The sequence below is a fragment of the Hyaena hyaena genome, unplaced genomic scaffold, assembly GCF_003009895.1.
Source record: "Hyaena hyaena isolate Hyena2069 unplaced genomic scaffold, ASM300989v1 scaffold_75, whole genome shotgun sequence".
In the NCBI taxonomy this organism is placed as follows: Eukaryota; Metazoa; Chordata; class Mammalia; order Carnivora; family Hyaenidae; genus Hyaena; species Hyaena hyaena.
Window position 1 is genome coordinate 3812729 of NW_024080707.1, and position 18295 is coordinate 3831023.

The 18295-nt window shown below is 39.8% G+C and overlaps 1 protein-coding gene across 2 annotated transcripts in view; it reads left to right on the top strand.

Moving 5' to 3' along the window:
- The first annotated feature begins 4790 nt into the window (after positions 1-4790).
- IL12RB2 (interleukin 12 receptor subunit beta 2) overlaps positions 4791-18295 on the top strand; it is a 77160-nt gene continuing 63655 nt past the window's right edge. For both annotated transcript variants that reach the window (XM_039233463.1, XM_039233464.1), the window contains exons 1-2: positions 4791-4835; positions 17085-17196. In XM_039233463.1, coding sequence (XP_039089394.1) covers positions 17121-17196 — 76 coding nt within the window. In that variant the 5' untranslated portion in view covers positions 4791-4835; positions 17085-17120. The remainder of the gene's footprint in view (positions 4836-17084; positions 17197-18295) is intronic.

Consider the following 18295-nt stretch of genomic DNA (forward strand, 5'->3'; position numbering starts at 1 on the left):
ATGCAGTGACAGGACAGGATTTGGGCTGTCTCTCTTGAGAAGTCAGAGATGATCTTCTATATATGGGAAGCATGGAGCAAAGGCATGTTTGGAACCTCAAGTAATGAAATACAGAACAGAATGTCAATGCTCACCAGCATCCACATTCCAGAGTGTTCTTCATTAGGCTTTTATTGAAGAACTCTATAACTAACTACTAACGAAAGGAATGTATGTGTGGTTTTATGTAGAAATATTCCTGAGAAATTTGTCTTTTTTGTGAACCATTCTTCTCTTTATAAGAACCTAGAAAACATCAGTTCTGCCTCTGATGACATGGTTACAAGCTATTCTATTATGGAAACTGTGAATCCTATAACTCCTATGTCTCTTAGATATAGCTGTTGAAAATGTTTAGCCAGACTATGAATCAAATATTTAATGTTTGGGACCCTGTAGCTGTCAGTGTTTTAAATTTGCTAATGTCTCATTGTACTCTTTAACCTTTACTTTCATTTAATAAGGCCTATGGGCAACCTAGAGACCTCCTGAAAATGCATTGCTCTTATCCAAGACATGGCATTTTCCATGTGGTTTATTCATCTGTAAACAGCATCTGTGCTTGCTAAATGTCAGTTGTGGAAAAGTTACAACTCTGCATTTTAAGAATCATTGGGGATTGTATTTTATATAAGCCTTTCAACATATGACATTACAGGGGAACCTGGGTGGCTCAGTCAGTTAAGCATCCAACTTTGGCTCAGGTCAGGATCTCATGGTCTGTGAGTTTGAGTCCTGTGTTGGGCTCTCTGCTGACAGCTCAGAGTCTTAAGCCTGCTTCAGATTCTGTGTCTCCCTCTCTCTCTCTGCCCCTCCCCCACTCACACTCCATTTCTCTGTCTCTCAAAAATGAATAAGCATTAAAAGTAAAAAACATATGACACTACAAGTATAGGTAGGAGTTATATTGGTGTCCTGTAAGTGTAACATTTGAACAGATGAATGAAGCTAACAATTAAGTGAAAACTTTTTAAAATGAAATTTTTGTGAAGTTGAAGCAGCAGCGATGAATAATTAATCTTAGATTCTGATCTTATTAAAGTAAAAGGTTAAAATATATCATCAAACTTTCTTACCAAGCTTAAATGGTGCCAGCATCTACCTGATGCACTAAATCACTCTGTCTTTATACTTAGTCTGACAAATGACACACAATTGTCATAGCACAGTGTGGGTTAAATACTTTTAGGACTTTTGGTATCAACAATGAAACAAAATAGACATGTAAATGAGTGGAAACATACCAGAAATGGAAACTGAACTAGTATTTCCTAGAAAAGTCTTTGTCACTATCACTGTGGTTATTCACTTAATTGAGCTTTTGATTTGCAAGTACATTCATCTCACTACAGCCTTACAGAAGGCCATTTCACACCCATAGACTTAATCATATTAACAGTCATAGGTTGATATTTTGGTTTGTATGTTAGGCTCTTGCTTCATTAGGCATTCTCCACTATATAGGGCTTATTCTCAGAAACACAGAAGCAAGATTTTTTTTTTCCCTCTAACTAGACAGGCAGCCACTAACAGACATGCACCTACTAAGGAAACTCCCATATACTAAGAGAAGAAGGAGGAAAAGGAAAAGAAAGGAAGAAAGAAATACAAAGGCCTCTACAGTCTATCAAATAAATAAGTTAAAAAAGAAAAACAAAAGGTTTCTAACAGAAGGGCAGATTCCATATGGAAGAGTCACTGGGTTGCTGACAAAAACTACATATAATTTTCCAACTACTTTTCTTTCAACTTGAAAGTTTTAAAGATTGAATGCCTATAAACTTCATTGACCAAAGAGAGTGAGATCTTCCAGAAGAAGTCAATTCAGCTCCATAAACATTTGTAGAGTACCTCCCACGTGCCACTCATTGTGCCAGGTGCTGGCAATGAAAGAAAAAAGAATATACATGTGGTTCTTGCATTCATGGAGCTTACAATACAGAGAGGACGCATGAAGGATGAGAGAGCTGGTGTTATCAAAAGCTATTAGCACAAGGGGCACCTGGGTGGCTTAGTCGGTTAAGCGTCCGACTTTCGCTTAGGTCATGATCTCGCGGTTCGAGGGTTCGAGCCCCGCGTCAGGCTCTGTGCTGACTGCCAGCTCAGAGCCTGGAGCCTGTTTCAGAGTCTGTGACTCCTTCTCTCTCTGACCCTCTCCTGCTCACACTGTCTCTCTTTCTCTCTCTCTCTCCTAGAAATAAATAAAACATTAAAAAAAAATAAAAAAAAAAAGCTATTAGCACAAGTCTTCCCTCAATATTTAACCCTAATTGAATGACGTAATAGACTTAGATGGACTTTGATGATAACTTCTATAATAATATTTATGTAAGATTGGTCATCTTTATGGTCATGTTTATTGGTCATGTTTATTTGCATCTAGGAAAAAAAAAAGAATAAGGAAGGCTATTGTTACCTGCATCTTATTATAGTCTCATAATTTGTTTTGCAGGCTTAACAGTAAGATTCAAGTCCTTTCTCCAATACCTTCATCCATTCTCCTAAAGAAAATGGGTCAGGTGAATTTGGAACACCATATCATATCTGGCTTAGCAATTTTGTAACATGCTACGATTAGAACGTTTTAGATTATGCACTCCTTAAGGAAAAAGGAGATTAGAAAATACATTGTCAATATATGTTCAGTTGTTTTTTTCACTTACTTACAAATTATATAAATACATAAATATGCATGGTAAATAAATATGCATGGTAAATATATATTTACTATATATAGTAAGATGTACACAAAAATAGAAATTAAACTTTAAAGTGAAATAAAGTATAAAATAAATTTTGGAATGAGTTATTAACAAAATAAAAGGCTTTCTTTTCAGGAAAAAAATGGAAAAATAAGCTAATCTATGAACTGTACAAGTTTATTAAAATTTGGTTACCATAATTTTATGATCTCTATATTGATTAGTTTTACTTTCAAACTAATCAAAAGCTACATTTTCCTATTTTTTAAAAAATGGTTTAAAATTTACTGAATTACTCAACTGAAACATTGAAACAAGATAGCAAATTGTTTCCAAGGCTAGTACATTTTTTGTAGGTGACAAACATAATTTTACCAATCCACCCCCACCTCCACACAATTACAGCAACATTTTGAAATACTGTACTTGTTTTCAAATGTTCTCTTCACAGCACTTTCTCACTCAGTGTTAAAATATTATCTTTACCTTGAAGGGACAAAAAAGCCTGTGATTTTTCTTTTTCAGAAAAATATATTCAGTAACATACTACTGATAGATGCATAACATTCCAGAACATATCAGCAAATTTAGAATATTTGCCTTTTTTGGTGAAAAAGATAAAAAATAACTCTGTTTTAAGATAACTCTTGACTTTGTTGCAAATGATTTCCACACCCTTCACCATCTCACTATACAGTAATGTTAAGATTCTACAATTTAAAATGTTCGGTTTTATCCATTATGTATGGAGACAAATGCTGAAGTGTGTAAACCACCATACATCACCGTCTGATAAAAACAAGCGAGGGTATGTTGTTGTTTCTAAGGTGTACATTTTTATATTTAATGTTTCCAACAATTGGGAGTCTTATGCCTACTGCCCACACAGGATGGGGACATGGTTGGCTCCGAACATGCTCAGCTAACCTAGGTTGGCTTTGGCCGCCTGGAAGAACACCCCAGAGACAACAGTGAGACACTGTTAAGAAATGCTGCCTTATTAAAACTCTTCTGTCACTGAGGATGAGACTGGGTGAAACAGAAAGGTGAGGGGGAGCGTTCAACTCGATGTGAATGTACCTGAAGATTATCTTAACCAATTTATTCTGCTTCTATTCCCCTTCTCCTTTTGTGAATGAACAAGAGTGTTAGATAATACAAGCATATATTTCTAAATAAATCTAAAAAGGGATATTTCAATAAATATAAATTTAATCAAAAGATGTTAAGTGATAAGAAAGCAGGTGACATAGCTTATGTGACAATTCTTATCTCTTACCGGTACCTAAGAAATGGTAGGTGGTATAGTCGATGAATTCATAGATTCAGTGAAATACTGTCATAAGTCATTCCGTCTGCATTTGTGTGCAGTTTTCCCCCTTCCCTCAGAACCCCACTTAGGACATATCGAACCCCGGACCACTCAGGGTCGGTGTCACGCCAGCTAAGTGTTCTAGTATTTTCGCACAGCCCAGGGTGGGAGCCTGGCACGAGCGTGCGGTGAGAGGGGCAGCGCTGAGCGCGCAGAGGAAGGCCATCTCGGAGGAAAGTTCTCACTCTAACATGCATCAACAAAGTGACTCCTTGCGGCTGGGCAAGCCGAGGGCACGGTTTTGTCGAGCTCGTCATACCTCGCACACAATTCACCGCACCAACTCCGTCAAGGCTCGCTCGATCTTAGAAGCCAAGGCTTTGCCGTCCGCATTTTGTGTCGGGGGGAAGGCAGCTGCCGAGCGATAACCACCTTGCTCAAGGCGACACTGGGAGCCCACGCGGGGCAGAAGCGGGTCCTGGCGGGCCGGGAGCGCGGCCGGGAAACCGCAGGCGCCCGCGGCGCAGAGCGTCGGGCCGCGGAGGCGTGCAGCCGCGCGTGCCCCTCCCGCCTCCCCGGCCGCGCGCCCCGGCGCCGCCGCCCCCGCCCCCGCCCCCGCCCCCGGGGGTCGACCAGCGGCGCGCGGCGGACGCGGCGGCGGGAGGGCGCGCGCTGGCACCCGGACGCTCGGAGCTACAGCCAGAGCAACACGTGCGCCCCGAGCGCCGGGGCCGCGGGGGCCTCGCCAGCCCCAGCCCCCGCCCGCAGACCGGCGACGCGCGGTGAGTGACCAGGGGCTCGAGTGGGATGGGGGCGCCGGGGACCCCGCGACACGGGCCTGGCTGGGTGTATGAATGTCCTGGCTTCTGTGCCTCGCCTCTCCCGGGGGAGGGCTTGTGTGGGGCTGGGGGGCTCTCCTCGTCAAGGTCCTCACTCTCTGGGCGCTGATGTGCATTTGAGGGTGCCAAGTTGGGGTTCCGCCAGAAGGAGGGGAGAGGGCGCTCAGACTGAGCCTCCCGAGACGCAGAATAGTGGGTGCGTGGGGCAGAGAGGACTGGCGTCTGGGGAAAGGGTTGAGGGCACCACTCGGGGGCCGGTCTTGGCGTGACTCGGGCTAGATAAATGGGCCTTTTCTAAAGTATTGCGGAGTCCTAAGTGTCTCGCATGGTCGTTGTAGTTTCCCATCATTGGCAGTCCTTTCCCAAAGACACACCTGGAGTCCCTACCTGGCCCCGTTAGCTACTCGTGGAAGGGCAAGCCCAGCCCACAGGCTAGCCACCCGCCTCACTCAATTTCCTCATCTGTGGATTGTCTTTAGGAAGGCCCTTCTCAGGTGATTAGGGCGCACTAAGTGTGAGCATTGTAAGAGATTAAGTATCTGCTTGATTAGATGGACATCTTAAGGGGCGCCTGGGTGGCTCAGTCAGTTAAGCGTCCCACGTCGGCTTCAGGGCATGATCTCACGGTTCGGGTTTGAGCCCCGCATCGGGCTCTGTGCTGACGGCTAGCTCAGAGCCTGGAGCCTGCTTCAGATTCTGTGTCTCCCTCTCTCTCTGACCCTCCCCAGCTCATGCTCTGTCTCTCTCTGTCTCTCAAAACTAAATAAACGTTTAAAAAAATTTAGATGGACATCTTAAACTTTGTAACCCAGAAGCATACAAAAAGACTTTTCCCAGTATGTCCTCAGAACAGGACAAAATTAATTTTTATCCCTTAACTCTGGATAAGTGTTATAATTCCTTATGTATAGATAAAAGGCTTTGCCAACCCTCTACCATGTACCTGGCCTTTGAGTATATTTTGTGATCCTGTATAAGTCTTTAAAAAGTTGGTGGAGTGGCTATTAGTATTCTTACTTTACAGATATGGAAACCTCCCTGCTTTCACAGAGATAGTGAGTTACAAGTGACTGGCTCCAAACTCTGTGCTTCTTGCCTTTGCACCTCTGGCTCTTAACATTATATCCACTTCCACTTGGACAAACATTATATTCTCATTGCCCATTAACTAGAAATGATAGAGCGCTGTTTCTCTGCCCAGCGTACAACCTTAGTGGCTAAGAGCCGCACTCTCCTTCCCCATTGTAATGTAAAATCCTCAGTCATTACCAGTACTTTGTTAGGCATAAAGGCTCTATGAGAGTCTGCAACATTCTTTGTTGATGTGTCTTGTTTCTTTAATGTCATAATGAATACATAGGACGGTCAATTTCCAAATTCTGGCAAGCTCTGGATCGTGTTAAAATGAGTTCTAGGGTGAAAAAAGTTCTAAAGCATATGTAAGATTTTTATGGGAGAACAGTCCTCTCAGTATAGTAGATGTTGCACATTATTTCTCAAGTGTGGACTTATTTTTGTATTAATATACCTGCTTTGTTCTCTGGCCAGTTATCTGTCATCTTTGTAATTATACTCAGCACTGTTCTCAACTTCTACGTGTACATTTGTGCAGACCCATGTAAAAAGAAAGCCAAATCCCAAAGAAGATTTGTCCAGTGCCCTTTATTCTTCGAATCTTGTAGTGCTCTTTGTTAATGGAAACAATGATTTTTTTAAATACAAGAATGTATTGAACAGCTTTTATGTTCAAGATATTGTGCTGGTCACTGTAGTGAATATAAAGAAATGTTAAGACCCAATCTTCATCCTCAAGAAGTGAAAACTGTTGGAGAAGACAATAATTATGAGAACACTTAGTATGTCAAAGATGATAGGTGGCATAAAGTCACCTAATATAAGGAAGGTATGAGATCTCATTTTAATCAGATCAATCTTTCAGTGATGAGTCAGGGGAATAGGAAAGCAAGGCTGTCCAACAATTCTGATAATATCCCTGAAAAGGAGGTGATTTATCCTTTTTCAGCTAATATTTATGAAACTCTTGGTATATACCAGGCACTGTAATAAGAGCTGCTTATTGAACCTCCACAATAATCTTGTGAGGTTGGTGTTATTTTTATTCTCATTTTACAGATGGGGAAACTCAAGTATGGAAGGTGGTTCTAATTTATTTAAATCTGAATTTAATTCTGGGTTTTCTTTTTTTTTTAAGTTTATTTTGAGAGAGAGAGAGAGATAAAGCACAAGTGGGGGTGGGGCAGAAAGTGAGGGTGGGGGAGAGAGAGAGAGAGAGAGAGAGAGAGAGAATGTCAAGTAGTCTCTGAGATGTCAGTATAGAGACCGATATAAGGCTCAAACTCACCAACTGTGAAATCATGACCTGAGCCAAAATCAAGAGTCAGATGTTTAACTGACTGAGCCACCCAGGCACCCCCCTTCTGGGTTTTCTGTATTAACTTGGTCAACTTGCAGATTTCCCCACCTGTAGAATAGAGATACCTACAGTTTATGTAGCAGATGACCTAATATTAACAACTCCAGTGATATGGTCTGCATTGTAATACATTGCTAAGTAAATGCCTATAAAAGATTATTAAGATTAGAATCTTAATTTACATCTCTTTTACAGTAATATGCAGAAGGAAAGTTAAACATCCTTTATTGAGTAAAACATCAGGCAGAGATGTTGAGACATGGAGTTGTTTGTATAGAGACTTCAATCAAATTTTTCATTTATATAAGAAAACTTTAGGAACATTGTGGAATGATGGTCACTAGTCTCAGCTCACCCTACCCCCAGCAGTGTACCTCCAATTATCTTTAATTGTGAAATTCCTAGAAAAATTTTAAAACAAAGCAATTGTAATGTGCTTTAATAATATTTTTGATGCCTTGTAGCACTTTATGAAAAGACTCCATGGCTGAGGTTACAAGGTGAAGCAACGTTGCCAGGATCCAAAGATAATAGTACCCAAAATGCAAAGATAACCCCCCTGCCCTATGCCTCTGTCCATAAATAGAGACTTCAAGATTGAGGAAGTCCAAGGAGAGACCCTTCCAATAAACTAAGGAAGAAAAGTTAGTAAAAGAGATTTAATTTTTTCAATAAATGTCGATTGCCATTTTTCAAACAAGGAAGAGAGACCTTGAAATGTGAAGTTACTTGGGATGGTGACACAGGTGCCTCAAACCTTAGGCACCATACTCTTTCCAGTACATCTTTCTTCCCAAAAGACAATGGCTTATTTTATTTATAGCATTAGAAGGATGCAGAGGGTGAAAATAGTTTGGATTTTTTTTAAGTTTATTTATTTATTTTGAGAGAGAGCACAAGTAGGGTAGGAACAGAGAGAGAGGAGAGAGAGAGAGCCCCAAGCAGGCCCCACTGCTGTCACCGCAGAGCCAGATGCAGGGCTTGAACTCATGAACCATTAGTTCATGACCTAAGCTGAGATCAAGAGTCGGACGCTTAACCAACTGAAACACCCAGGTGCTCCAAGAAAGTTGGATTGTTAAAACTTAACAAGTGCAGGGCATCTGGGTGGCTCAGTCGGTTACACAAACAACTCTTCTTGGTTTTGGCTCAGGTCATAACCTCACAGTTCATGAATTCAAGTCCTTTATTGGGCTCCACACTGGCAGCACGGAGCCTGCTTGGGATTCTCTTTTTCCTTCTCTCTCTCTCCCCAACCCCTGCTCATGCCATCTCTATCTCTCTCAAAATACATAAATAAATTAAAAAAAAAAAAAAAAAAACTTAGCAAGTGCCATGAAAATTGTTGGCTTGTAGAGCTAATCAAAGAAATCAAAAAGGAAACAGCAAATAACATCAATTGGTTTGAAAGTACCTTGTTTCTTCAAGATTCCATCCATGTCTTGTTTCTTCTTGTATTTCTTTTTGTAGTTCTCCTTTGCGAATGCTTGCTCAATTTAGAAGACAGTTCATAGTACAAATGATTCCAGGGTTGGGATGAGATAAGATTCCTTAGTGCCCTTTAAGTTAATTTATTTGTATGCAACATTTCAAGATCCCGTTATGTCCAGTGTAATGTATCTGAAATGGAAATAAAGGCAAATAGAATTAACAGAACATTTCAGAAAAATGTAAGAGGAAAATGTGTGAGGGAAGTTCTATTAAGAAAAATGAAGAGGTCATAAAGAGGGAAAGGATAAAACCCTCCAACAGAAATTAAAAAAAAAAAAAAGGACTTCAGAAGTCTCCTGCTTTTAAGCAAGAAAAGAATGTGCCTATGTATTGGTAAAATTAGGGGTACAAAAGCTTACCAGTGAGATTGGAGAAAATTCTAGCAAGCCTCAGCTGCTCTCTAGAAAGGAAAACAGTGTCCGGTTTGGCTCATGTAAAGTGTGTTGGAACTATTGGGTAGAAAGAAGAAATGGCAGAAGGTTTAAGGTGATGTTACTTTCCTTGCCTGTCACACCACCTAACATGACATCCTAAAGAGACTGATTTGATGATCAGGGCCAGACAGCCCAGCATTTGTCCATAGTTACAGCTTGTGAGACTTTTTCCCCAAATGGCAGACACAGAAGGAAAAAGAAGATAATGCTTCAGTCAGGAGACTGTTCTTTTTCATGACCTAGCTCATGAAAACTCATGGAGAAGAAGGTTGACTCCAATGGCTAAATTGTAAGTTCACTACTTGGTGGATTTGATTTTCTATCAACCTAGTGGAATAGATTATTAGAGGTGGTTACATATTGTCTATATACTGTTTTTGTATTTGTATGTCTCATTCTCCTTTGAGGAAGGGAAGAGGGCATCAGCAATAATGATTCAGGCTTCTGAAGATTAAAGCATAAGACATTATAACTGCTTTGCTAGTGGGTATCATAAAGAAAGTATGTAATGTGCATTGTGCCAGGAATATAGTAAGAAATCAATAAACTATAGCATTAGTATTGATGGTAGAGTTAACAGTAGCATTATTATTATTTTTTTTAAATGTTTTATTTATTTCGACGAGAGAGAGAGAGAGACAGCGTGAGCAGGGGAGGGTCAGAGAGAGAGGGAGTCACAGACTGAAACAGGCTCCAGGCTCTGAGCTGGCAGGCAGCACAGAGCCCGACGCGGGGCTCGAACCCACGAACTGCGAGATCATGACCTAAGCGAAAGTCGGACGCTTAACCGACTAAGCCACCCAGGCGCCCCAACAGTAGCATTATTTTTAATATCATGCTGCTACTGTTGCTACTGATCAGAAGCAGTCTCACCTGTTAGAAGTAATGTTAGATTAAAAATCAGGAAACCTATGTTCTGATGTGGATTCTGAAAGTCCCCTCTTTTCTCTAAACCTTGACTTATCTGCAAAATGGGGAAGGTAAAATAGGTAATCTCCAAAGTGTTGTCTTTGTACTGAGATGCCACCAATAAGACATGTCTATAAGTAGCTTTGCTAGCAGAAGGGACAGATTTTGTACTCTACCTCATTGAGTCAACTGGGTAATTAATGGCATGCATTTGTAAGACAGCCATCCTTGATAGACATCTAGAACATCATTTGGTTGTTCTGCAATGGCCCAGACTCAAATGTCAGCTGTTGGAAGGTAAGAGAGCAACAGGATCATGGTAGTGACTAGCTAACCTTTGAAGTGCCTTCCTCCTCTGACTTTTTCAATTTGATATTAGGGATAAGAATAAAGATAGCCTCAGGGAACCTGGGTGGCTCAGTCAGTTAAGCGTCAACTTTGGCTCAGGTCATCATCTCATGGTCTGAGTTTGAGCCCTGTGTCAGGCTCTATGCTGACAGCTCAGAGCCTGGAGCCTGCTTTGGATTCTGTGTCTCACTCTCTCTCTGCACCTCCCCTGCTCACACTCTGTCTCTCTCTCTCAGAAATAAATAAACATTAAAACAGAAAAAAGAATAAAGATAGCCTAGCATGTGATTTTTTAAAACCTAGTTTAACAAAAACATTCCAGTACAGTAAAAATCATAAGTGATTTAGAAAAGACATCCAGGGGTGCCTGCGTAGCTCAGTCGGTTGAGCGTCTGACTTCAGCTCAGGTCAAGATCTCATGGTTTGTGAGTTTGAGCCCCACATTGGGCTCTTCGCTTTCAGCACAGAACCCACTTCAGATCCTTTGTCTTCCTCTCTCTCTCTGCTCCTTCCCAGTTTTCTCTCTCTCTCTCTCTCTCTCTATCAAAAATAAATAAATAAACAACAAAAAATTAATGAGAAAATAAATAAAAAAACATCTAGAAGAAGAAGAAGGAGGAGGAGGAGGAGGAGAAAAGACATCCAATGGGGCACCTGGGTGGCTCAGTCGATTAAACATCTGACTCTTGGTTTTGACTCAGGTCATGATCCCACAATTCATGAGTTTGAGCCCCATGTTGGAGCTCTGTCAGTGCAGACCCTGCTTGGGATTCTCTCCCTCTCACTGCTCCTCCCCTGCTCACGTTTCATGCTCTTTTTCTCAAAATGGAAGGAAGGAAGGAAGGGAGGGAGGGAGGGAGGGAGGGAGGGAGGAAGGGAGGAAGACATGACATGACATGACATGACATGACATGCAAAAAAACAGGATCCAGAAGGGAAAATGGGAGCTAGTCTCAGTGGAGTGCTACTTTGTTCTAGGTAATCTCATGGGTCCACGACACTATCATATTAATCTTCCCAATAACTTTTCTAGGTCTCTATTATTGTACCTGCTGTAAGAATGAGGAAATGGCACTCTTACAGTTAATAGCACACAGTGGAACTAAGATTGACTAGCCTTTTTCTTTTCTTCAATACTATACTGCCCCCTTGAACTTATCATGGTGCTACCATGTTAAGTAAAGTAATGTGGAAGTAGAAAGTGTTCCTGCCTGCATGCTGTTATCACCTGTGGTAAGGGTTTTTCCTAGCCTACTAAGATACAATTTTGTAGTAGTGCATACTTTGTACTTCTTCCTGGAGCGATGGAGGAAGACACTCACTGGGGAGTAATCCTTGCTTCCGCCTTCCTACCAGTTGCAATATTTCTGGCTCATCCTTGTCCCCCTCAGTGAGACAGTATGTTCACTGTGTGGAAACTGTCACAACTTGAGTGATGAGTCAGTGACGTAGCATACTCTTTGATTTTCTGATTCAAAATAGAGTTGTAGTTTTAATATCAACCCCCCAGGCAGGCTGTCTGAAAGATGTTTACAGTTGATAGGAAGTTTCATTTTATTAGAAGATACTTCATTTACTTGAAAGTCTTTGGGGTTCTGAGTTTCTTAGGAGAAATTATTTTACTGGGTAGTCAAAGAAAATGAACAAGCTTGTGTTTGGATCAAAGTACTGTATAAAATCAACAACTCTGTCCTCTAATTTGCCTATTTCATATATAGGTGTGTGTGTATTTCATATATATATATTTCATATATATTTCTTATGTACATATTTCATATGTATTTTATATATACATATTTAATATTTATACATTTAAAACATTCTTATAATAACTAAATATTTTGCTATTACTATTTTACTTACTTGGAGAATGTCATAGCTCCATAAATTGCAAAGCATATTGAAAGATACCCTGTAAGGGCACCTGGGTGGCTCAGTTGGTTAAGTGTTTGACTTTGGCTCAGGTCATTATCTTAAAGTTTGTGAGTTCAAGACCCACGTCAGGCTCTGGGCTGACGGCTTGGAGCCTGGAGCGTGCTTAGGATTCTGTATCTCCCTCTCTCTGCCCCTCGCCTGCTCACACTCTGTCTCTCTCTCTCTCTCTCAAAAATAAATAAACATTAAAAAAATTTTTTTAAAAAGAAAGATACCCTGTAGATACCCCTTGTAGTCAAGAAGCAGAGATTTATTTAATCCCCTATGTAACTTTGTTCATAATCCAGTCATCTTTTAGTTGTCTTGACATTCTATTTATAATTTCCTTTATGACAGAATATTCCAAACTTTAATGAAGTAACTAAGGTAGTGGTAGTAAAGTAAAACTTACTATTAATGATGTCAACCATGATGTGGCAGAATCAGATTTAATGTAGTTGTAGTTACATTAAATAGAAATACAATAGATGGACACAGAAAAGCCATTTAAGTTTCTTTAAGTTCAGCACATGCCAGTATTTGTCATAAATTGTGGCCTCTGCTCATGAGGAGTTTGCAAGCAAATAGAGGAGGCAGGCAGATACCTAAATAAATTAGTTTTATATAATATGACAGATGCTAATATATGAGGATGCCAGGATGCTGTGAAGGAGGCTTGAGACTGACCTAAAGGCATAGGTGAGTCTTCCTAAGATTTGACTACTTCTTTCCTTCTCCACTGCTATAACTGTGTTCCACATCATCATTTCTTACCTGAGTTCTGCAATTGCTTTATAACTGGCCTGCTTGCTTCTACTCTGGCCCCCATACACGAAGCCAAGACTAACTTGTTTTTTTGTTTTTTGTTTTTTGTTTTTTTGCCTTTGCATGTGTTTTCTTAATGTAATTTATATCTTGTAACATCCCCAGTTAAAACTCAGTTAAATAAATAAATAAAACTATCAGTGGTTTCCTATAGATTTGAGAGTAAAATCCAAGCAGACAAACCCATAGTAGGTCTGGTTCCTGGCTTCTTCTCCTCTTCATGTCTTAACATTCTCCCCACAGTCACTTCCCCTGCCACCCTGCCCTTTTTTTTCTGTGATTTTCCCATAGTCAGCTTGTTCCTCCGTCTCTGAGCTTCATCCTGAGTCTTTACTTGGACTGTGCCAATCTCAGCTCAAGCTTCACCTCCTAGAAACACCTTCATTGACCAGCTTCTCTCCTCCCCAGGCTTTCTCTCCCCTTAGCTTCTCTTGTGTTTTTCTTTTATCATTGTCTGAATTTATTGGTTACTTCTTTGTTTTCTGTCTCCTTGTTCCTGAATGTTGGTTCCATGAGAGCAGAAACCCTATCTTGTTCTCCACTATATCCCTAGCCCTTGCCACACAACTGCTTGATACATATTTGTTGATTGAATGGCTGACTAAAAGGAGCTGGGGTGGATGCATAAGACTTCTAGGGATGTTTGGGTGGCACAGTCATTTAAGAATCTGACTCTCCATCTCAGCTCTGCTCATGATCTCATGGTTTGTGAGTTCAAGCCCTGCATTGGGCTCTGCACTGATGACTTGGGATTCTGTCTCTCCTTCTCTCTGCCCCTCCCCCACTTGTGTGCACACTTTTTCTCAAAGTAAACAAATAAACTTTAAAATTTTTTTAATTAAAAAAAAAAAAGACTTAGCCATTCAAGAACAGTGGGAAAGTAAGAGAATAGCATCAGCAAAGATACAAAAACATGTATTGGCATGAGATGTGTAGGGAAACTAAGCAGCTAGAGAGTAGAGATGAATGTGATTGGTAATACAGACAGGAATTAGCTCACAGAGGCCACTGAGGCCACGACCTTGGACTATATGATTTAGAGAAAGGGAAACTCTCAGATTTTAATGTAGATCAGTGTTTCTCAAACATTTTTAACCAAGACCCATAAGAAATACATTTCATATTTTCTGTAAACTGAGACCCATCCTCAGATTCTAGAGGCCACCACAATCTTTGGCTTATGGCACCTCCCTGAAGCTGCCACTTGCAGATTTTCATATCAGCCCTTGTCCTATCATAGCTCCCTGACCGACATTTTTGCCTCTCTCATCCACTTTTAAGAACTCACTTGATTAGTTTGGGCTCATTTAGTAACTCAAAAATTCTCAAAACAGGATACTCTCTCCGTCTCAGATAGTTAGTGGTAATTGCATCTCCAAAGTCCCTCTGTCATGTAATGTAATATATACACATGTTCCAGGGATTAAGTCATGAGCATCTTTGGCAGGCCATATTCTGCCTACCACAGGGATGTTTATAGGGAGTTTTTTAATAGCTTAGATTTCTTTCCCCTTTATCCCTTTTTCTTCCTTTTAATAAACATTTATTGAGTACTCTTTCCTAGTGCTAGGTGCTGGCATATAGCAGTGAGCCAATGTTCCTGCTCTTATGGTGGCTTAAATTCTCACACAAAGATTGATGACAAACAAGTAGTCAAGTAAATAAATACAGTAGTTACATGCTGTACCATGAAGGTAATAAAAGGGTGATGAGTAGAAAGTAGCTAGGCAAGACCACTTTGGCTAGGTGATCAGGGAGGAGCTCTCTGAGGAAGTAACACATGAGCTAAGATCTGAAGGATATAAGTCAGCCAGCCACTAAGAAACAGAGGAAGAGGATTCTAGCAGAGGAAATGGAAAGTACAGAATCTCTAGGCATCAAAAGACATGTCTTATTAAGGGCACAATCTGAAAGCCAGTATGAATAGAGCAGAGTGAGCAAGGCAGAAAAGTATGGCAAATGATGGTGGAAAGACAGGAGAAGTGAGGCCATACATTGCCTGAGCGATCATGTGTGGTAAGGATTTTGGATTTTATTCTAACAATGATGGACATATTGAAGGGTTTTAAATAGTGGTAGTATGAAACAGGTAATGGAATCTGATTTATAATTCTAAGAGGTAGTCACTATGTGAAAATGTCTTAGCAAGGGGTAAAGATGGATTAGAAAGACACATTAAGGAGCTACTCTAGTCATCTAGGGGAGAGATAACTGTCTTTTGGACTAGAGTGAGGACAGTAGAAATGGAGAGAAGTGGATTGATCTGTGATATATTTTGGAGGTAAAACTGATGAGATTGATGAGATTTGGTTGTAGGGGATGAGAAAGAGGGTGGAATCAAGGATGACTTCGAGGTTTTTGAGCAATTTGGGAGCAAACATGTTATTTACTGAAATCAAAAAGGCTAGAGAAAGAACCAATTTGGAAAAGGAAGGCCAACTGAACGTGTTAATATTGAGTACTCTATTAGAGATCCAAGAGGTGTTGCAAAGAGATAGACTGGAGCATAGAGAGATGTCTGAGTTGAAGATACACATCGGAGATCATTAGCATACAATGAGCTGAGATCCTCCAAGAGTTGAAAGTCAGGAGGAAAAGGAAGAGCAACTAGCAAAGACTATTGAAAAGATGAGTGATGACTAAGCTAGAGGTAGAAGAGTCAAAGGGGCAAGTAGGCACATTCCTATAAACCCACTAGAGCAGGGGCATCTGGGTGGCTCACTTGGTTGAGCATCCCAACTCTTGATTTAGGTTCAGGTCAGGATCCCAGGGTTGTGGGATCAATCCCTGTGTAGGGCTCTGGCTTAAGATTCGTCCTCTCTCTCTCTCCTTTTCTCCCTCTCCCCCTCCCATGCTGTTCTGCTTTTCTCTCCTGCTCACTCACATATGCTTGCCCCCCCCAAAAAAACTAAAAAAGCAAAACAAAACAAACAAAAAACACTAGAGCAGTACTGTTATATCTCTAACACTTAACATTTTGCCTGGAATATGAAAGTTAGCCTATTTAATGAATAAGTTAATTTTTCTGAGAATGCCTAGTATGTTCTGGCACATCTCTAGGCATGGGAGTAAGAGGTGAACATTTGCATTGGCTGGTTCCCAATAGCCTAACATCACAGAACTTTCCTGCCTATATTATGGATTTTTGGCTTACCTTTAAATAGATTTTAGAGAATTTCTTAATAATTAGTAGAGCCATTCATTAGGTTTAAATTTGGAAACAATCAGAAATCACCAGCTTGCATTTTCTGAACCATTCAAGATAGAAATACTTAGTAAAATAAATGAGTAACAAATAAAGAAGCAAACAAACAAGTAAAAATGAATTCCTATAGAAGACTCCAACAACTCCCTTTCTTACAACCAGAGATCAATCTTTTACTAAGTTCTATGAGAGGGTTATGAGCCACTTTTTAATCTTCTGTTAGTTCTGGAAGCACATGAATATACCGGAAATTCTCATTAGTCTTGGGATTTAACACCATTATGTTTGAATATAATGGTGCAACCCTGTTTGGAAGAAAACAATTTTTGTGTGAAACTGAGGCTCAGAAGGTTAAGTAACTTGCTCACAGTCTTAAAGTTCTTAAATCCAGTACTACAGGACTCCAGAGGCTATGCCTCTTCTCCCACCCTTTGCCGACTCCAAGAAGCATAAGTGAATGGGGGTTAGAGGTGGTTAAGATTTCCAATTTACGAGTTTTAAATGTATATTTCATTTAAAAAAATCATAATGATATAGAGAAATTAAAGGGGAATTTTAAGCCCTTCTGAATGATGTTGGTTCTGGTATTTTCTGAATGTATTTGACATGAATGAATTTGTTTTCTTTACAAGGAAAATTACAGAGGTGTATTCCAGAGTTGACTGTTCATGGCACATACAAATGGAGGGTACTCACTGGCACTTATTTTTATCATTGTGTTGTTGGTGGTTAAAGCAAATATAGGTAAGATGTTTCTATAATTGAATTAGTAGAAGTATTTGTGGTTTAAGTTCTCGGTTACAGATGAAATATGTATTTGTGGCAATTGTTCTGGTAGTTTGTCTTTTGTAGTCAATCTTCTGTCATTTTAAGTGGGTATATCTGGTTCCATATCTATAACAAATATACATTTTATTTAACTTATACTGATTAATATGAGTCCAATCATATCATTTCTCCTTAAGTGGCTAGGTAACCACAAAACTGACATTATGAATGAATGTTTTACTAAAATGATAGTGCGTTTTAACAGAGGTTGTTTATGAGTGAATTAAACTATGCTAAAAAAAAAATAACAGCTGACGTTTTCCCTGCTTTTTCTTTATTGGGAGCTTACTTTTTTACTTTCTAGCTCATTAAGATCAACAAAAATTAAAGATGCAGAGAACCTATATATGAGTAGGATGGGGTGAGGAAAGAGAAAAAGGGAGAGAGTTTTTCAGTTCTAAAATAGAATTTTTTATTTGAAGTGAATTTTTAGTATTTCCTTTATTTGATTTAAGTAACTTTTTCCTACCAATTCCTGTTTAGGGTAGTTAAAGCAATCTTAACAATTACAAAAAACAAAAACAAAAACAAAAACAAAACCCCAAGACTTTCAGTAGAAACTTTCTACCACATCTGATAATTCATTGCAAATCTATAATTCTGAGGTCCTTTCACCAGCAGTACTACCGAAAACCATTTGTTTCTGAATAGTTGTCATATTTATTTACACAAAAGCTTCTGGAGAGTAAGAATGCCCTCTCTTTTAATGAGTTTAATATAGTATCTGTCAATAAACAGACTCTTTTAAAAAGAAGAACACGTTCATGTAATATCATATTAGCTGTATTGGGTTATGGTTCATCTAGCCCAAGGTCTTGCATCTTGAAGGAATACCAAAATATGGCATGGTAAGACCTAATTTGCATCCTTGATGCCAACCACAAGCATAAGAGAGCCACTGAATATGTTCTTTTGTTATAAAATAATGTTCTAGATTATACAGACTTTATACTACTAATACGGCAAGAGAACGTGTTATTCCTAAATCTACCCCTTAGAGTTTGTGATAGCCCCT